The sequence below is a fragment of the Phaenicophaeus curvirostris genome, chromosome 3, assembly GCF_032191515.1.
Source record: "Phaenicophaeus curvirostris isolate KB17595 chromosome 3, BPBGC_Pcur_1.0, whole genome shotgun sequence".
In the NCBI taxonomy this organism is placed as follows: domain Eukaryota; kingdom Metazoa; phylum Chordata; class Aves; order Cuculiformes; family Cuculidae; genus Phaenicophaeus; species Phaenicophaeus curvirostris.
The window spans coordinates 61,526,897-61,549,006 of record NC_091394.1 but is presented as its reverse complement, the minus strand read 5'-3'; the positions used below and the strand labels follow the sequence as shown (position 1 = coordinate 61,549,006).

The window sequence follows — 22,110 nt, the reverse complement described above, 5'->3', positions numbered from 1 at the left end:
AGTTTGCATTATCTGTTTCCAAATAACAAAAAAAATGGTATGAAGAGCCTTTCTCAATGTTGCTAAGCTGTAACCATTTTGACTGTAATATCCATTTGTTTTCCAAAAAATCATTTTTCAGTAGAGATGATCTGCCTTGCATTTTTAACTTAAAGGTGTTGTGCAGAAGGATTTATTCATCAAAATAACATATAATGTGCCTATATATTACATAAATGTAGGTTTTAAACACATAATTTAAATATATTTCTTCTTTACTATTAACTGCATCCCACTCTCATATTTGTCTTGATTTTACACCAATTTAAAGAAATGCTTAACACCTTCAACTCCCAGTCACTTCAACAGCCACCCAGAATCAGTATGAGATGAAAAGTAACTGTTCCATCAATAAAAGATATTTTTTTTAAAAACTATAAAACAAATACAGAAAGAGCCTTACTGTGTTAGAATTTAATAAATGACTGTCGAGCCTATTTCCTGAAGCAGGGTCTAATGTAGTAACAGTTGCAGCATCTTGTGCATATAAAAAATTTTATACCAGTTAAAAAAAAAAAGATTTCAATAAAAAGTCACCTTTAAAAAAATGGAGAACTGTGTCTAGTGAGTTATATATCTTGACAGGTACCCAATATTTACCCCCGGGGGGATTTATTCTTACAGAGGCTCTAACTCCCTATCATATGGAAGTGCTCACCTTCCCAGTCATTTGGACAAGGGTTAGCCTGATAAAATGATTTGTTATGCCAATAAAGTTTTTGTTACACTGTAAAATGGTTTGTTACGCCACTACTGCTACATAAAAATGTTATGAAAATTAAGTAGGTTGTAAGGTCCAAAAAGGAATAGGCTACTTTCAGGACTAGCTGTTAGGAAAAGAAAAAAAGAAGGCTCTTCTGTTCTACAACTCTTCAGTACTGTAAAAAGACAACCTAAATGACCTCTTAACTAAGAAATTAAATTGGTATCCCAATTAGGAAACCAATTATGCATCTGAAATGAATGAAAACTTCCTCAGGTCAACAGTACTCAGAAAATGGGAGGAAAACGCAACAAGTCTTATAAGCTAGGCAGGAACTTCTGTTCTGTATGACAGTAAATTAAGCGAGCATAAATCACAATTCAGAATGGAAACTAAGTACAGACTCATGGTATGTGAATCATAATGCATCAGAGACGGGGGAGCAAGATAATAAGACTGGAGGAAAACACTACTTCGTGGATGGGATTTGAATTTTAACATTTTGTACATCAGTCAAAACCAATGTCTGAAACTGGCAAATAAATTTAAGTCACAGTCAAGCCTTCTAAGTTCCTGGCACATTTTGAACTTGCAATGAATTGTATCCATAATTTCTTTATGATTGTTCCAGGCAATCAGTCATTCTACAAGAAAAGCAAGACCTGTTACCTCTTACACCATATAATCATTATTACATTTTTATACTTTTCAATTTCCGTATTTTTTTTCAATTTGTGTATATTAAATATTTTATTCTGCTATTCTAATACTAATATTTATGTTTCTAATTATTTGGTAAATTTTGACCAGAACTGTAGTGCACTGGTAAGCACAGAAGAAAACAGTTCCTGAATTCAACAACAAGCTGTATTTCCACTGAACTCTAAATTTGTTTCTAATCATGAAAATTCTAGAAAAAATTATAATACAATACCTTTTTTTCTCATAGAAGTGAGGAAGTATTGGACATATTTATGCTTTTCTCCTTTTAATCCAACCACACTTCGGTTTCCCATGTACCAGTTCACTGAGGCAGAGTGAACAGCACTCAATTGCAAGGGGAATTTGCAGCGAATAAAAAGGTCACGGGAGAAACAACCTGCTTTGAGTATCAGGCACCCACAAAAGTAAAGAAGGTACATTCAGTTAAGCTTTGCAGATATAGTGTGCAAAACTTTTCTATGAGGTCTTCTTTCACAGAAATGTTATATGTTGACACACACAGGGCTGGGCCTCAAGAGAAGCAATTTTGTGTTCACTGGAAAAGGTCGACTCTGCTGACTGACTGACTGAATGACAGTCAGGAGGAGACTTGTGTAAGTCCTTGTGATGCTACTGGTGCATGAGAAGCTGAAAGACCAGTAGCAGGTACATGGGATGTGCAGGTACTTATGATGTCAATGGTGCACTAATCAAGGGCACTAATTCAGACCTGGACTGTCAAGTGGAATTTCCTTAATCACTGCTGCAAGATACAAGTTTGTTAAATTTTGATTGAAAAAGACAAGGAAAAAGCATTCGGCATCTTACAAAACGCATGTAGTAATGCAGAGAAATTACGTTGAACTTTTAGTTTCATTCATGCTAGACCATTGGATAGGATGATAGATGTAACCATTTACACTGAATTTTTGCTTTCAGAAGAGAGATGTCCTTCTCTTGAAAAAAATAAAAATTTGAAAATAATTTTAAATTAATGAAATTTATCCTGCATGTCCCTTTTACTTTGCTAGTGGCAATTTACTCATCAGCTACATCAAAATTTACTCATCAGCTACTAAAACATCTTGAAGTACTGAATAGACCAGGAACATCCAGCCTTTCTGGTTGCTCAGACCAGGTAGTTCTCCTGAATAGCTGATGTAGACCGCAGTCTGCATCTCTTCTCCTGCTGTCTGACAAGCACTGCTGGCCATGGGTAGGACCATGAGCCAAGAATTTTTGTTCTCAAAATAGGTCCAGATGTCTGGGTGTACTTTGTGCTGGCGGGTTGCTATGTACCACACACAGCTTCACAGAGAAAGAGATACCACTTCTAGAAGATCAAACACAGTTCATGCTAAACAACTTTCTAATTAAAAAAAAACAGAAGCAGCCAATATATTGAGGAAAGACTGTGGCCAAGACCGGGCTGTTGCTCCTAAATCAATTGAAGTAGCACCAGTACCGCTCTGCACTGCAGACTTTTTATGACTTCTTGTGTTTGCAGTTTTTGACCAGTATTGCAGCTACAAAATGTGGATCATAGAAGCAGAGTGTTCTGATAACACAGTTAACATGGCTAAATACAAGAAAGTACTTTAATTCCCAATACTTGTCTGACCTTTTTCAAATGTGGTATCCATATCTCACTTTGGGAAGAAACTTAGCCATGTATCATGCAAAATATGTTTACATTCAGGGCTGAATAAATACCATCATTGACTACAAACTTTGGAAAGGTTTAGGCAAATTAATTTTGGACAAGTCTGCTTTCCTTTGCTGTACATGTCTCAGCGACAGCGAATGAAAGGCAAGAATTCAAATTAATTTTCACCTGTCACAGCAAAGGCAAGAATGAGAACTATGCCTGTACAGAATTTTACGAGATAGAAGAAAAGAACAGTCCACATTTTAATAACATTAATATCATTCTCTAATTCGAAATACAATTAAAAATCTGTGCTGCTATCCATCAGCTACTTCATCACCCTGCCAGGACAGAGACATCAAACAGCAGCAGGCTGCCTGCGAACAGACTGCTGGAATCCAAGTACAAACAGAAATGGGAACTTACAGACAGGAGTATTTGGATAGCGCTGTGAATGACCTCTAGGTACTGGAAATCAATTATGCAGCCTGTCACGGAGACATAGGAGTAATCATCTAGGATGCCTGGGGCAGAAGGACGCACCACCCTTCGTATGCATCCGGGCCCGTGTTCCCGCCACCAAGAACGGTGCATTGAGATGTTAAAGGTCATGAGATCAGTTTCCTAGGAGACAGAGAGGGAAAAAGCGTGAAAATCTCTAACTTTGGGTTCTTTAAGGTAAAGCAAAGGAAGGAAGAGTTTACAATTATTAAAAGGGAAATGAGATTAATAAATTGTTTTCTCCCTCAGCCCAGCAATTTTAACATGAAAGTAGACTATTAAAGGGGAGAGAGGAAATTGCAAACATTTATAGTTTATTTTGTAATTGTGCATAGGTGCTTCTGCCTGGCAGAAGAACCATTGTACCAGGTACTGTACAAAACACAGTGCACATCCTACGTCTCCATGGACTTGCAGCCTGGAAAGAAATTTTGTTTTCACTTGACTAGAATATCACTTAACAATTAATTTTTTTAACAGGCAACAGTGACCATTTTACACTATAGTACTGGAGATAATGTAAAACTAACTTCCACAATATTGATTTAAAGTAATAACTACGAATTAGAATGATTATTTTAAGTAGGACCACAGCTAGGCAGAATGTTTCAGCTGCCAAAGATTCAAATGAAAGTTTTTCTCTAGCCAAGCATCCTGCTTTCTTTTCTCCCCTCTGCCACACATCCAGATTACCAACATCTCAGTTTAGCTAAGAAATCAGCTTCTGTGAACTGATCTGTATTTAAAATAGATGGAATAACTTCTCTTCACTCATATTATCTTCAGCCTCAACTACAGCTTGTCCGATCAGGCCTTAAATCTACCATAATTTGTGCCGGCTGCATTGTAGCTATATAAAGTCTACGCATTTTAGTTAAAATTATTATACTTCTGCCTGGGGCCAGTGAAAGAGGCAAATATACTAATGCTCTGAAGATTTTTCTAACAGCTTATCTATGCTTCCTACTTCAGGAAAATTCAACAGAATTAACAGTAGATTTAGGTACACTGAAGTTGAATGGACACCATTAAAATACCTAATCCCAGCCTTCTCATTGGAGATAATATGAGATTAGTTACACTGATATTTTAAACAATTAATTCAGATTTAGGTTTCCATGTTTCCCTATCTCAACTCCAAGGTAGCTATAAAAAACATGTACAAAATTATCAGCCATATGCCCACAAAATGCCCCCATTTCCATACATGCTGGCCACTGCGACACTGATTTGCCCTTTGCATCCCACTCTGAAAATGTGTCCTGTCACTCTGTTTGCAGATGTTTGTTTTCACCATGACCAAAGGAACATTTGGTGTAGAAGGAGTCCTTCTGTTGTTTTCTTCTGTTAACTGCCTTTATTTTGGCCACACCTGAAAATTAACCAGTGAGTTACATCCTGACAGGCTCTGTTACTGTTAGTTAGCAGTAAGAAATTTGCTTTTGTCATTTGCTGCTTTGCTCTCCGTAACTTCTTTACCCTCAAAATGCAGACTTGCTGGAGCATTATTTAGAGTTGATGAGGCATTTGTCATTTCACCTTGCATGTCATTCCTTGCTACCAGTTCAGAAAATTTTCAGCTGTGATATGAAAATGACTAGTGAAAAGAGAAGCTGACAGACAATTCAGTTTAATGAAAATAATTATAAATATACAGTCATAGGAAACAGCTGAGGCTTTCTTCATACAACAATGCCAGAGACTGTACACTGTTACCAAGTGCTTTTAACAACTGTCAACTGTAAGTGCCACTTATCAAGCAGCGCACACATATTCTCTCTTACCTATTTCAGTAACACTTTGTTGAGTAGGAATATGATTTATCACATGGGTTAGTGTGTATCAATGATTTGTTAGCACAACTGTAGGAATAAATTGTGCTGTCCATGGTGCTGATGTCACAGCTTTCTTCACTCTCCTTCTATTCTTCCTTTTTTTTTTTGTTTTTAAGTTTTGATTATTATACCTCGTGTCAGTGTTTGCACTTGCTTGGTTGACAGACAATGGCAAAGAAAAATGGAAAATCTGCATGGGGAAATAGCTCGATAAATGCTGCCAACACATTTAAAATGACAGAATTTGGCATGTGGTCAGTACAAATATTTCATAAATAAAATCTTTCACTTCTGCAACACTGTTACATTTTGTTCTTGGGATGATTAAAAAAATTGCTTCACTTGATGGTCATGTTTAGATATGCTTAAAGAGATGGTCATGTCCATATTTCAAGGCTGTTCATGACACAGTAAGAAGAGAAAACAGCAATATCATAGTTAAAATTCTTTCATTCAAAACAAAAGAGATATCATCACAAGACTTGCTGCTTTTTTTAAAAAAAAAAGTTAATCAGAAATTATGAATAAAGGCTGCGAGATGAGCTTTCCATAATTATTTTTCATGTTATGCATTATGTCCTGAGTCCTCAAAGCAGGTAAACATGAATAATGGTGGCCCAGCAAAGATCAGTTTTAGAAATGCAAAGAAAATTACCTAGAAATCCCATGCATGGTGGAAAAACTGCTACCCAAGTGTCTTATTCTCAGTTGCATGTTTAATGAATGTTAAGAATTATTTCAGAAAGTACAAGCAGATACCTAAATAGATCATGTACCATTTTGCAATGTCGCAAGAAATCATAATTTCTTGCAAATTATGCAAGAAATAATTGCAAATGCATATAAAATGCTTAATCCTCAGCTGATGATGCAATGTAAACTGCTTATTTGTTACAGAAGAATGCTGCTTCATGTCTTACTCCTCCATTTTCAGTTAGCACTGAAGCAATACTCCAGTCTGTGGTAAGAAGTTTGCTCCTGAGCACAGAATCAGCCCAATAATCACACCTGTACTGAGGAGGAGTCCCATTTAAATGCATTTTAAGCTTTTAAACTATGTATAACATTTGTGTGAGCTGTCAGTCCAAGGATTAATTTTGATCATTATTGGAAATCATCGCCATGGCAGGTACTTTCTTTTAGGTGAATCCTTTAAATCCCAATAATATTGTTTTCTAAGCACTTAGAGATAATGTTTGATTTCTTTATATCTGCTTATATTATACATTTCATTTTAAGTGGGCATTTCCTATTGGGCAGGGCTTTAAGCAACCTGATTTAGTGAAAGATGTCTCTGTCCATGCCAGGAAGGTTGGCCTAGATGATCTTCGAAGGTCCCTTCTGACATACACCATTCTGTGATTTTATGATTCTGCTTTTGGGTGGTGAATCAAGATAAATTTTAACATATAATAGAATAACATAGTTTACTTTATAACTAAAGAGTAATAATAAAGATGATGTTCCTTTCACTTATTTGTCTACACTTTCTGTATGGTGCCTATAACAACACAAAAAATTAATGAGAAATTAGGACTAACTAAAATCACAAGATGTAAAGAAAAAAATCCACTAAAACTCCAGGAAAAAAACCCAAACACAACACACCAAAATTGCCTCGACTGATAAAAAAATATAATGCTGTGACATGATGATTACACTTGGGAGAAATAATTTTTTTTCACTCTATGTTTCTGACCAGTTATTTTATATTTCTTTAATTCATTGTTAGCATCTGAAAAATATACTCTTAGTAAAATTGTAAGAAAGACAGAGACCTCCATTTTCAGTGGGATGGAGGTGAAGTACTTTTTCCTCCATCAGATAGAAGTCAAAACTTGAAATGTTGAAGAAAAGTGCAAGAGCACTGAAAAAGGCCTGGAAAAGCATAATGTTTGAAATCTTAATTTTAGTGTTGCTTGTGTGGTACCTTCCTAATACTTTTTACGATGTTTATACATACTATACTGCTTCTTATCAATGAATATTAATTAGGCTGAGGCAATATGCATTCACATGTAATTTCCTAAAAGTAACAAGGATGACCTAGTTCTGACTTGCATCCCAGTTTCTAATAGTGAGGAGAAAAGATTTTCATATATAGACCTGGTCAACAGGTAATAGAAGATAATATGCATAACACTAGCGAAAAAACAGTGCATGTCCTTGTAATTTCTTACACCCAATCAAGCTTTTTTTTAAGAATCAGTGGTGTTGGCCTGGGCAATGGACAGACACATCCCTTAGTATCTAATTTCAAGGAGACATTAATCCTCATTAGATACAAACTATGTGTTTCAGTGTTAACAAAGCCTGCTCTGGTTGTAGCACTTTGAAGCATGAGCATCAGCTGTTAGACAAAGACTCCCAATGGCAGCATTTTCCACACTGTTGCTTTCTGAAACCACAGGTTCTGATCCCACCTTGCTCTATGTGCAACCAGTGATGCTTCATTTCCTCTCAAAACTGCTGAACAAATTGGTTTTGAAGGCCTGGGCAGATAATACTGAAGAAGTCCATTGGCAAATGGGGAAACGTCCCAGTAGCTCCCACACTGTCTTGATTGGGATGATAATTTTTGGATGTTGACTATTGACTCAATTTTTTTTTCCTGTTTGTTTTTAATTTGAACTCTTGCTGCAGTGTTACACAGATGGCTTTTACCTGCACCATGAGCTTGAGATTGAAGGTAGTCCACTCAATAATTGTGACATTTCTGCTAATGTGATAGAACTACGAACCATGCTGCTTCCAAGCAAGCTTTCTAGGTTGAGGTGGCTGCTGAAAATATAACAGTCAATATCTCATTCTCATCCTGACCACTCTGATGAAGAGCTACAGGAAGAGCATTCTTAAATTGAAGCTTATGGGTTGACTCTATTAGGACTATGCAGATGTCTGAACTGGCTGATAGACTGAGCCTAGGAAATCCATCTCTTTGTGGTTGCAAATTCAATGCATGCTATCCCAGAGGGACCATGTGACATGCATAAATTAATTACTACTAAAAAAGAAAATTCACAATATCAAGATCTTCATACAAAGAGCATGAGGTAACCCCAGCATCATGGGCTGAGAGTGGTTAAGAGAGGTAAAAAGGCGTTTGTCATTTTGGAGAGTGATGAGGTTAGAGGTTCGTGATTCTCATTCACTAAGAGGTTAACAGATTGAGCAAATTCTGTAACCATGACATCGGACCATGACTACAGGAAAGGATTTCCACATCAAGCACAACTACTGTTAGAAAGTTATACTGATTTAACACATTTTTCTTCCCTAATCAGTCCACACTAACACTTGTTAATCATTTGACTACGTGTCACCTCTCCCCCACCCACCCCACAAAAACAGATGTATTCATTAATACTGTCTTCTCCTTCTTTTACTTCTTTTACTCCTTGAGAGTGTTGTCAAATTTTATTTCTTTTTAAATAGTGAACAAAATAACTTGAAACTTTATTTGAAAAACAGAAAGATGATCTACCTAAATGTCAAAAATGATTTCTCTGTGTTGTTTAACTTGCCACGTGCTCAGGGAGTTGTTCCCTGGCTTGCAAAACAAACCATTTTAAAATTAGATTTACTGAACTTACTAGCAAAGTGGAACGTCTTTAGAAAGCCAGAAAGCAGAAGTTAACAAGTGAAGCATACTGTTGTTTTGGGTCATGCAGCGTTAGTATTACTCCTAAGAACTAACAGAGGGTTTTTTTCTGAACCTTGTTGTCCCTAAAGATGAGCTCTCATCTTTGGCAATATTCAGATCCATGCTCAAATCACTGCTCCATGGCTTATGCCTTTTCCTTGGTCTACCTCCGTTTTGTGGCACTCTCTCTGTCTCAGAAACAGCCCAGAGAGGTAATACAGTATGGCAGAAATAAGCTCCAAACACAAAGGAAAAAACACCATGAGACAGATAACAGGATCAATGTGAGCCTCGCTCATCATTTGTCATAGGAAGGTTAATACGAGCACAGAAGTTCAACATGAGCACAAAGAAGTCAGGACTACCCAGAAAAGCTGTTGTGCTCCAATGGAGTGCTTGACATGACATTAAGCCAAGCACTAAGTCTGAAGATTGCTCTCATCTATTCCCTGTGGTGATCCAGAGGTACGAGACAACACAGGTTTGGAGTGACAGCAAACTGTGGGCATGGCTTTCAGTTTTGAAGACTGGGAATAGGATAAAAGTTTGAATGAAGTCAAGGGTTGTGCAAGTTGGTGTGCCCCTCACTCAAGACACCTCTGACTTTGACTGAGATGAAGAATCAAGACAAGACCAAACGAAAATATAATAGTGAAGAACTGAAAAAATCATTGGCAAGCCAATACGTAGGCACCAGCACAAATGCTATGGGAAAACTTTTCAGGGCAGAGAGTCAGGAAAGGTAAATAAGGCTTGAAAAAGTCTTGATATAAAATAAAAATATGAAAAAGTTCCAATTACAGGCCATAAAACCCCTTCCTTTTGAAAGGTTCATAGAACTATCAACATTTGAAAGAGGAGTTTGCAATGTAAAGCAATTTTAAGTCTCAGCAAGAATATTTTTAATCCATAATTTGCATTATTTTTGTGCTTTAAAAAAAACCCCAAAATTGCTAAGATCCTTGTGGAGTTATGCATAGATTTGAAATACCACAAAACTAAAATTTGTCACCAACGTATCTTCCCTTAAAGATAAACTGCCTCAAAGAACTGTAGAAAGCTCCTCCCACATTATTTTGCAATATTTTATTTATTGATACCCAAGGCAGAATGGATCAGACTCGTGTGCATGAATATGTCACCACTGTATATAGCTTCTAAGCATTAGAGAAAGACATTGGTTAAGAAATAATGCAGAAATCGAGAAGTTTCTTGCAATGTTGGTGGGGACTGGATTTCTACATGTAAAATGGATAGGTCTGGCCTGGCTTGATCATGATAAATCTGTTTGTTATTCTCTAGTTCTCTGTCATTTGTACCATGGACACCCTAATGTGACAAAACCTGCAAAACCAGGGCATTCTTGGAGTGGTAGTTCTAACATTACTAGAAAATGTACACAAACAGGAGAAACACTTTGTGCCAAAAATCCACATATCCAGTATGAGAAACAGATGCAATGTAGCCTCTAGCCAAAACAGGACTCAACTTCATTATCATCGAAGTAACTGTATCTTGTGCACAGCAATTGTGAATCAAGACAAAGCATGAGGATAAGGCAATATCGCAACAATTGTACAGTTAATTTTAATAACTTCCCCAATTTCTGGTGGGTTCTGTGTTCTGCCTTTTTCTTCCAAATATAAGAATATCATACTAGCCCTTGCTATATAAGGGGATAAATGCTATGCTGGAGACAAATACATGAGTGAATGGGTCCTAAACTTAAGGATCTGTATCAGACACCAACGATATTAAAATGTGCTATAAAAAGATTTTTGAAAACTCACTTGAAGGTTGAAACTTCTGACAAGAAAAATCATTCCCTCTTTTGAGATTAACTAGAATGTTTCTATCTGCATCCAGGAACACTTCTAAAGATTAGTAGGCCAGTTTAAGCAACTGCTGTTTTGTTTTCTGCTTTGCTTGCTCAGAGCAATGCATTTGCTTACAATATCGCCAACTCTTGTTGTTTTATGGCAAGACTGGTTATGTTCAGCATTTTTGTTAAAGCCTCCTTACAATAAGAAGTTTAGCATTTTAAAAGAAAGTGAGCAGAATGTAATAGCTTCAAAAATCATGAGCTATACTGCAAGGCACTTCCAGTATGTGCTCTAACCTACACTATATGCTGCTTTTGTTAAAGCTAAGCTCCTGGAATCTAGATGGGATGCATCTGCACCACCAATTCCCTTCATGTCTATCCAGGGCATCATGTGCCATCGTCTGCCATCCCAGACGACCACGAATCCTTCAGGTTATAGAAAAGACTAAATGTTTTTTAACTGTGATCAAAGTGAATGATCTAAATGCACACTAAAAGCTTAAAAGCCTGTGGTTATAAGCAATATTCAATCTTATTGATATTTAAATTAAACCATATGACTTCTTGGAACTTCTGTCAGGCGATCCTAATTTTTATTTTAGAGTGTGTGCAAAGGGCAACCAGAAAGCTGTGCTAATTCACTGCATCTTTGAGTGAACTCCTATACAGTGTATGGAATAAAATTGTCTGCCACTATCAGATTGCCAAGAAGTATCTGCACTGCTGACGCCCTCTAGAAGACTCATAATACAAAATGAGACATGAAACAATAAGCAGCAGAAGTGTATTGACCTGCTAGGGGTCTGTTTTCTTTTTCTTTTCATTTCACTGAATCACGAGATGCCCCTGGGAACTTCCTCATGACACTTGCATTTCTATATTTCTTGTCTGTGACATCAGGTCGTCATATTTTTGCCACTCCCTCAAGTTTTGTAGTGCTGCTTGCCAATGACCTTGGCTTTAGCACAGCAATGTTTTAATCACAGGCCTTGCTTCCATTCTCCTGGAGCAATGACAGCCTCCAAAATGAAATTGATACACAGTAAAAAAACCCAAAACCTGTCCCTATTGAAAATTTTAGATTATGAAATTTGAAATCCTCCCTTTACTAGCAGAGGAGGTGAAACACCAACAGCTACATAAAAGAGAACCTGCTGCAGCAGGGCTCTACTAATATGATTAATGCAATTACTCATGTCAGATTGACTGTAGGCATTAGACCACATTTTAGGTTCCTTAAAACATTTTATGTATTTATGTAAATATTTAAAAATATAAATATATGCACACATTGTATTTTGTTCATGTACACACAGCATTCATATATTTATATATTTACCTTAATATATAAAATAAGTATACTTACCTGTAAAAATTATTGACTCAACAATGCTTTCCTAAGAACAACTGTCATAGTGAAAGAGGCAGCATTAACAATCTCTTTCAGCAATGCATTGCACCCTGGTCTTAATCAGATTAATTTGCAGCCTAATTCCTCTCCAAACCTCAATAGCTCTCACAGACATTCATACAAAAGAGCTTTCATTTGTCCTCTTTTGTCATTTTCAGATCTTCAGAAGACTATCTCAGGAACAAGGACCACTTTTTCTCCTTCACATTATCTCTACAGCAGGTCCACACCTAACATAAGCAAACTTTGCAAGTTCTTTTGATGAGATTTATCAGAAAGATCTGATGGTATCCAGTAACTTTTGGATAATTTCGTGTTTGTCATGCCAAAGGAAATCAGTGAGGTGCTAGGTCTATCTATACATTTTAATTCTGAAGAAATTTCTCACAAAAAGTTCCTTTAATCCACATGGTTGAATATGTTTCCCAGAAACATATTTTCAATTCAAGGGAGAGCTATAAAAGGCCCTGTTAAGAACTTCAAGTCTAGGTGGATTACTTAATAACCCCGTTAACAGATGTTATATAAATGTGGTCACTTTAAGAGATGAATAAAGCCACCGAGAAGCCTAATGATCCATTCACATTTTAACATCTAACATCATAGACTTGTCTGTAATTCTTCATCATGCAATTTTTAATATATCCTGCTCTAATAAATAAGAATAAAATGAGACCACTGCAAAAATATAAAAGCATATTGATATCTATAAATTTGCTGTCAAATTTGAAATTATATTAATAGATAAAGGGAAGAACAATAATCAGCTTTCAGATAGGCTGACAGAGTGTGAATAACAGAAGAACACAACTGTAAATGGGCAATTAGTTCAAACATCAGTTTATATACTTACTAAATGTACAAGGATACTACGTAACAAGGTTCCTCAAACAGAATAGAAAAAGAATTTTCATTTTTTCCAAGGAAAAACTAATTAAAACATTTTCAATATGGGTCCTTTTTTTCTGCAAGCTGGTATCTACAAACTCCAATAAATGTTTATTTTATTTATTAGTATTTACTTTCAATAAATAATAGCAATTAATACTATAACTAGCATTTTCACCTTTCAAGTGTTACAGTTCTTAAAATTGGCTTTAAAAGGAGTGATATGAGGATATCACTGTGACTCCAGAAGGCAGCTGAAAGTCTAAGAAGTCTATAAAGCTACAGAGTTGATCTGAGAAGGATGCATGCACATTACTTAATTTCAACAAGCATCCCATTAACATTAGAATCATAGAATCATAGAGTAACCAGGTTGGAAGAGACCCCCAGGATCATCAAGTCCAACCATTCCATCTACATATATTTGCTGAATTAGGGCCAGCATGTTGGGAGGGTGGATCTAGATGATCTTTAAGGTTCCTTCCAACCTAAACCATTCTACGATTCCATGAAATGGATAAGACGTAAGAATGTATCGGTAAATTCTTACTAGCCTAATTGTATGCACCTTGGCGATAACACAATTTCTTTTCAGTATAGTATGTCCTATACAGAGTTGAGTAGCAGGATGATGCACAGATGAAAGTTTCCTTGAACAAACATGTGGCATAATTTGCTGTAAAACTCTAGTTAAGCCTGTGAAAACAGTCCACAGGTAAATGGACTAAATGACAGCATTGCTCTCAGGGGCAACTGCTGCTATTTTAGGAATTTAGTTTTAAAGGTGAATTTCCCTTTCACACTCTGGGAGAGGAAGAGGAGCTTGAAGAAAGTAGATGATGTTTACATTTAGCTTATTCCTTGCTTGTAGCCAGCTAATGTCTGTGTGATAAATAGCAAGGATATAGACAAAGCCAGTGCTAAGCACGTCTGGGGGGAAATGGTAGACAGGATAAAGCAGGAAAATTTTGAGATGTGGAGATATTAAGTAGGACAGGAGAAAGTTTCCTGCCTCTTATTGCTCCCTGTCCTTCACAGACTTGTCCACTGCTGCTGTCTCAATAATTGCCTCTTCCCAGAGTCAAAGACTGAACAACAATTTTGCTCCTGAAAGCACTGCTGAGCTCTGGCTGCATGAGAGGGGATGGGTCAGCTTTAATTGCTTGCCTGCTGGGCACAGGCTGCCTATCTGTGGGCATCAAAACATCACCAGCTCAGGTGACAGCAGCCGTGGGGAAGAACAGAAACCAGCTCTGTGAGGGGCTTTGGTGTATTTGGGTGTTGTCTTACAGGGCTAGGGATCAGGAAACGCAATGGGAAAAATACCACCATATGCTATCCCCTCTTGATAGTTCTAGATAACTCTTATGTCCTCGTATCTATAGCACTGCAAGTCTTAACACTCACACATTCATAGATTTGTGGTTAAATCTAAGTTGCATAGTAGTGCATTAGGTGCTGAGGGGCATGGTTTAATGGCTGATAGGAATGGTTGGACTTGATGATCCGAGGGGTCTTTTCCAACCTAGTGATTCTGTGACTCTGTGATACGGCTGAATGGCCATTAGTAGTACAGATCCTCAGCTTTGAATTAGACCCCTTTCAGCCGAATTCTGAAAGAGAGAAGCCCACACTGATTCAGCTTAAAACAGAAAGATCTGAGATGACAGGATAGCTGCAGAAAGGAAGCTATAAGGCACATTTACTTGTACACCTTAAAAACAGATATGTTCTCACTTTCACTCCACTGAACTCCTTGCTTTCCTGTTTGGAACTGAAATAGATTTGCTATCATTTTGTGATATTTTTATTTTTTAAAAAATACAGTTACTAATGCAAACACAAGGAGGCCATTAAGTTGTTCACACACTGTAATCAGTTCTGCACAGCATGCAGAACATTTTGGGGAAGGAGAACTTAGCTTTGCAAGTTAGAAAACAAGGTAAACATCTGCAGACATATAACTTGATAATCCTCAAAAAAAATGAAGTTATTTCTGAATTCTTCTCTTGCCAAGAGAAAAAGTGAGTATTATATAGTAAAGGCTTATGACCCGAACATGGAAAATAAAAATATCGTCATGGAAATAAAAAAAAAGAACACAAAGAAAGACCTCTTAATGTTCATATTCCATTTCATTTTAAATGCACTGGAAAGGAAGTAATTTTTCAGCTAAAAATGCACTTCCATAGTCAGAGTACTAAAAAACAATAATAAAATTACCATATGTCTCAAGTTTATCTCTGAAGAAAGAATATGGCTTAGTTAGAAATTCATGAAGAAGAGAATTTCTAAGAAGAGATCTGATCTAATTCCACAGCTCTGAATATCATCTCGAATATGTTACTGTATAATTCTGCTACTAGTTTGTTTCTTAGGGAAAATAAGAAATATTACAATTATTTCACACTGTTCTATAAAGTCATTATTTCAAATAGGTCCAAAATTTGAAATAAACAACTAAATGTTTGAGATGTCACCTTAAAAATGCCCCTTCACATGATTGTACTGAACTCTGTAATCTGAAGTTGATGGTGTAGTTACAGTTTCTTTTAAAGAATCTTATAAAAAAAGCTACCCGGTTTTTAAAAGATTCCAAAAACTTTGCAATTAACTTGTTTGCTAGTATAGTTCAGAAAACACGAGTCTTGTAAAATTGTGTTAACTTTACCGCACTATATTCTAGAAAGGTAAAATCTGTGGGCTACAGTTCGCATTTTTAAGTTCACAGTTGCCATTCAGTTTCTATCAAATTCTCCTTGGAGATATTGTGAGCTGGTGAGTGCTGGAAGCCACAAAATACAATATGTGTTCAAAAGAAATCTAAATCCTATAATCAACCATATCACTCTGCTTTCTTTTCAGAAACAGCACAGTGGATTGGATGCTCTGTTGGTGTAGCTTGAAATCTGACACTGGAACATGCTGCTTAGAGAAGTTGTGGATGCTCCATCATTGGTCAGGTTAGATGGGGCTCTGAACAACCTGATCTAGTGATAGATGTCCCTGCAGAGGGGTTGGACTAGATGACCTTTAAAGGTCCCTTCCAAATTGAATCATCCTGTGATTCTATGCTTCTATGAAGGAATTCCACTATTTTAAGTTCCAACAAATGCAGTTTACTTAAGTGTATAAGCAGGGCTACCTCTCCTGTTTGACAGCAGAATGGTCAACTCTTATTCTAAGGCCACTATTAAATTCCTAAGTCAAAAGTGAGACTTCTTCATTATTCAAATTAACTACTTTAAAAATGTAAATGACTTCAAAAAATATGTGAAGAGAGACTGAAAGTCAGAAACAATGTCTAAATACCATAAACAAATTACATTGTTAACATGTTTACACGTCTTAACTAATTTTAAGTAGTGGCTGGCAGAAAGGGTGCAATTAAACTGCAAGGCTCTGCTATGGATAAGATACATTTCTTATGCAGTGAAGAATGCTTGACCAATCAGGCTTGAATGGCCAGTGCTCACAGGTGTACAATAAACCAGGTATGCCTTTTAGTTTTATGCTATCTGATTTTAGTTTAGTTTCCTAAAGAAAGAAAGCTCATAGTATTTCAGCATGCACATGTGTCTGTCTCTCAGTCCTCTTGGGACATTTTAGCACATATGCAAATGAGGAAAGGTCTCAAATATATTAACTGTCCTAAAGACGCCATTAAAATAAGAAACTAGGAAAGGTGAATAATCCTAGGGAAAGCGTGCCTTTTTCTGATGTCAGAGAAACCATAAGGGAAATAGATGTCAAAGCACAAATATAAAATAAGGCATCATTACTTCTGCTGCTCATAAAACCACTTGTATTGCGTATCAAAGACCACAAGAGAAAGTCCATCACACTGGCCAGCCTGGGTTGTTGCAATAAGGACAAGCAGCAAACCAGCATGCTGTTATTGGGATTTATAGGCAGAAAAGGATGTTTGAAGATTGGGTTCAGCAAGGATCCCCAGAAGAGTGCAAGAAGAAGACTTCAAAAGAGACAAGGGAGCCTCTGAAGAAAACTGGTCTCATATCTTTTGTATGTATTCACAACCAGGGAAGACTGGTAGTTCTTAATTCCCTTTTTGATACCTAAAAGACACGTGGGAAAACCAACAGAAGTCCAACCTAGGGTTTAGAAGGAAACATGGTTAAGAAAAAGAGGAAAAGCTGTAAATAAACAATGAGATACAAACTGGTGATCTAAGGAAGAGAGAATGGGAAACTAGGAAACTCGCACCAAAACCTGTAAATAATGGTTTCTGTCCTAAAGATTATATGACTTAAATTTAAGATAATATAGTAAAAAATGTTCATAGTAGGGGAATGCAGGCTGGGGAGGCATAAAGTCTTTTAAAAGTCTGGGTGAAAAATACTCCATCAGGTTTCTGGTCTGTCATGACCAGGAGGAACTGATGAATGAGAAAAGAGAGAAAGCATACAAGAAAATGAAAGTGCTCAGGACTGATCTTGTTGAGCAAACACTCTCCCTTCCCCAACACTAAAGAGGGAAGTCATCAGAAGACAGATCCTGGTTTAACTCTTAGAAATATTGCTGTTTTGTTATAATAATTTTCAGTATAATTTCTTTCAATTCCTCACCACTATTTCTACTTAAAGCCACATGTATTACAAAGAAATCATCCGGGTCTTGTGTGTCATTATGATTTTATATTTATATTTATGTCCTGTTCTAGCCATTACTTCAGCATATATGAATCATTTATTCTTTACTGATCTTTATTCACAATATAGTCCACTTCGGATGCTTTGATCTCTACAGAAAACAGCTGCAAAAATTACATGAATCACAGCTGCTGAAATGCTAGTCTACTGAAACCAATGTGTTTCTCTGCTAATTCAACTGGAGCTAAAATTTTACTCCAGCTGCATTACTTTTGCTTCTGGCTCTGGTGAAATTTCCACATCCTATGTGGAAACTTGCCCTTGTCTTCCAGACCCCACTCGTCCCTAACACAGCCGCCGTGCTGGACTGCTATTCCGATCCTTTATATATTACCAAAAGCTAGGTGCTTTTTTTCTGCGCATTTATAATGCCTGAAGAAGCAAACAAGAATAAATGAACATATCTATTATCTACTATAACTCCCAGAATTTAAAAAATGTTCTGTAAATAAATTAGAGAATTTATTTTCTACCATGGTTCAATATGCAAACACAATATATAGCCATGGGAACTACTGCTCCAGAACATGATATAAGGCCATGGCAGTATGGAACAGTATCTCATTTATAGTATATGCACACTCATCTGCAACACTTGGTTATGAATAGTTACAAGTCCTTCCATATTACATCAACAAAAAAGGAAAACATAATTCAAAACAAATGATGTGCTATGGGGTGGGGGGGAAGTGTGTCTTTCTAGAATATTTCCCTTCTTTTCCTCTATCTTTAGATTCTCTGCTGAAGAAATCAGTAATGAAATGCATTGGTGCACCTGCACTGAAGTGAAAGCAGAAAAGAACATTTAGCTTGCCAAAAAATTTTGCCTTGGGAATGTGGTATTCAAGGAAGAAGAGAAATTAGGCATTGGATTCTAGCTTGGGAAAGCCAATAGTATGAGAATAAGAAACACCAACAGTCAGGAATACTGACAGCATCAGTTGGGTAATTAGAGTTTCTGCAGCAGCAACATTCTAGGCACTAATGTCATTGACATCTATATCCGCAGAGTAATTACTAAAAGTTTAAAAATCTCCTGTGGCTGAGGTTTACTGTTGCACATTAGACTTATAGTCAAATAACTGCCATCATTATATTTTACAGCATTGTCTATTGCCATGAATAATTCCAGGTGTTTTCTGGAAAGATATACAGTGATGTTAATATTATCTCGTTAATATTTAAACCCTATCATGTTCAGAGAAGTTTGTTTTCCTATTTTTTTTTTCTGCTTTCAGAATATTATGGTGGATTTAAAGAAGTATTTTCACTAATTTTTATGGGTAAAATTAGTTGAAATTATTAAATTTCAAATATTTCTCCTGTTTCAGAATCTGATTTTGTAAACTGCATAAGGCTACAATCATGCTTCATTCACATGTTTACTATTTAGCCCAAGGTCATTACAGCCTTGCCGACTATGCATTGCTTAAGTTCAGTTTTTATGTGCATGCAGGCTGTCCAAGAAAGGGGGATAGTAGCTGCAAATCAACCTTACACTTTTGTCAGATCTTGGTGTCAGGCTAAGAGAAATCTTTCTGTAACTCCCTATTCTACCAGCTAAAAGAATCCCTCCTAATGGAATCTCCTGTGCATAATGTACTTCTCAATTATTTTTTTAAAAACTCTGTGTTGCAAACAGGCAAGGTAGGTTTACAACAAAAGAATCTTGAACTTTGAAGGAAATCCTCAACTGCTTTTTTAAAGCAGGATTATTTGGCCTTTATTTAAAGTTCTTTCCAAAGAAATACAATGAAGAGCAGCATATGTCACAGGCTCTGTCTGTTTGTCCCTCCAGTTTTTCAAAAATACTTAAAAGTCGCATCAACAGACACCATCTATATCAACAGGTTCATCAGTAGGATGTTGTCACAAACAAAATGCCGGAAACAACTTCATAAACAACATCCTCCTCCTTCTCAGACATCACAGGAAAAGCCTGAACTTTCAGTTTTCCAAACTGTGGCTAGTTTGCCCATAGTCAAATGATGCAATAGCAGTGAAAGAGATCTTTTCCGCTCTGAAGACGGCTGCAGATTGGTAAGGAAGGGTTTAAGTGTACTCTAAAGCATGGTGTTTGCCTCAGCACTCCTCTGTGAGCAGTTTACACTCTCAGTCTATCATCCAGTGACAGTCTGAGTAAGAAAAAAAGGTAAACACAGCAGCTAATGTTGAGAATCTCATTTTTTAACGATATCTCTGGAAAATTTCCCAGATTCCACATCTGCGCTGGCACAACAGACTGTCCGTTAGAAAGCAGATCTCACTGGAGGTGCACTGAGAACAGCAACACTTGAAGTGCATAGGCTGCTTTCCCTCTCTTCATTTGAAATACTGTGCCTGCTACTTACCCTTAAAAAAATGCAGCTAGTTTTTAAGAATAAGGGCAACAGAATAAGAATAAGAGCAATATACTTTATAAAAGCCACTGCCAGATCACATTCCACTTCCCATCACGACTGCTGCGACACCAAGAACAGAAAAGATGGAAAAACAGATCCCTGTGACAGAGGACCTTCAGTACATTTCAGGTGCTTTCTTTTGTTGTCTCATTGGGATATTTTTACTTTGTTTCTTGTGTTTCTGTCCCTAGTTATAATATGGAAGTGTTAGTTATGGTCAAGACACAAAAAGTACAGTCCCAGGCATTAAGTTTTGGACAATTTTTCTTTAGTACAAATATCAGATTCAGTTTCCCATATGTAATCTTTAGTCTCCCACAGAATTCCTTTTTTTTAATATCTCTGTTCCTATCACACAGGTTTTATAGCCATGTTAAAAAATAACAGTTGCAGCCAGTTAAAAAATATACTCTAAATCATTGTGTGGCTTAATGAAATTCATCGTGTTTATTCATAGTGTTGCCAGTCAGTAAAGAGAACATCATACTGCATATGAAGAAGTTCATTCATTCCTGACAAAATAAAAAGATGGCAAATATTGTAGTGATTTTTTCCACGCCCAAGAGTGAAATGATTCATAGTATAGAGACTGACTGGCTACTATTTTGCCATTTTCTTAAAGTACAATACATAAGCTTGAAAACAATGCAAGTCTCTCGCTGAGTTTCCAACACTCTTGCAGTGCATTCTTCCCTCTTCTACTTTGTCTTATTGTGAGGAGAGAGGTTTAAAGAAAATCCTAATAAGAAGGAAAAAACAGTAGAATTGCTTGCGTAACTTGCATTTGCTTTTACAACCTGGAGTAGATTTAAGAAAGTGCCTGCTTATTTCATAAGGAATTTTTGTGTTTTGCAGAGGGCTATCTATTTTTGTGTAAAGAACAATAATTGAACAACCATAATGCGTAATCCTCTTTTTTTCTTTGTATGGCTAAAGGGAGCACTATCCCTGTAAGATGGCCCTCCCAGTCTTTTCTCCTCCCTTGACACTCCCCAAAATAATCATTTGCATTGAGGTACCAGTTCAAAACCTTAACAGAATTTCTTTAAAAAAACCCCTCTCTAATGATCCCTGTAAGGCTCCATTTACATTTCATGGATCTTCATCCCATGGAGAAAATATGTTGTGTATCTGCAGTGAAATTTCATTTGTTCTGCAGTCGTGTTGAGGTACCTCTGCACGTGTACCCCAAGAACCAAAGTACATCTCAAGATAATCGTGGGCTCAGGTGCATTGAAAAGGTTATTCAAGAGACCCCAAAGGAAATCAGTCTCTTCATTCAGGTAAGTTTTGTCTCTGGTAAGGCTCTAGCATACACCTATCATACTGGACTGTCTGATACTGGAAAGTCTGAGATCTTTCTTATATACTCATTCTATGCCCTCTCTGACCAGTAAGTGAGCTGTTACATCATCTTCGTCATAGGTTTCACTATAATTTCCTTAAAATCTTACAGAAGATGCTTGAATACCTGTCTGTAAAAGCAAACAAACCCCATTCTTGACAGGCACAAGAGAAAAAGCAAAACCAAAGTCAAGGATAATGAAAAGTACCATTAGTTATAAGGGTATGGAAGGAAAAAAAATCAACAGCCCTTAATTCAGCTGAACGAAAACTAAACATTGACGATACAGACTGAAGGACTAAAAGATTGTAAACTGCTGAAGACTGGATTATGATAGTGGGCCTGAGGAAAAGAGTTAGGTGTTTCACTTAGTTCAGAGGATTGCACGGATAATGAAACTGAGTCAAACAGAAAGAGCTATTCAAGTCAGTGACCTGGGAGTAAGGTGTGCACTGTTCCTAATATGACTTGGAACAAAAATAATCAGCTGATATAACA

The 22,110-nt window shown here is 36.7% G+C and overlaps 1 protein-coding gene across 2 annotated transcripts in view; it reads right to left on the bottom strand.

Annotated features, from left to right (window-relative positions):
* Positions 1-22,110, bottom strand: part of NKAIN3 (sodium/potassium transporting ATPase interacting 3) — a 354,764-nt gene that overhangs the window by 84,452 nt on the left and 248,202 nt on the right. For both annotated transcript variants that reach the window (XM_069854196.1, XM_069854197.1), the window contains exon 4: positions 3,519-3,716. In XM_069854196.1, the coding sequence (XP_069710297.1) occupies positions 3,519-3,716 (198 nt within the window). The remainder of the gene's footprint in view (positions 1-3,518; positions 3,717-22,110) is intronic.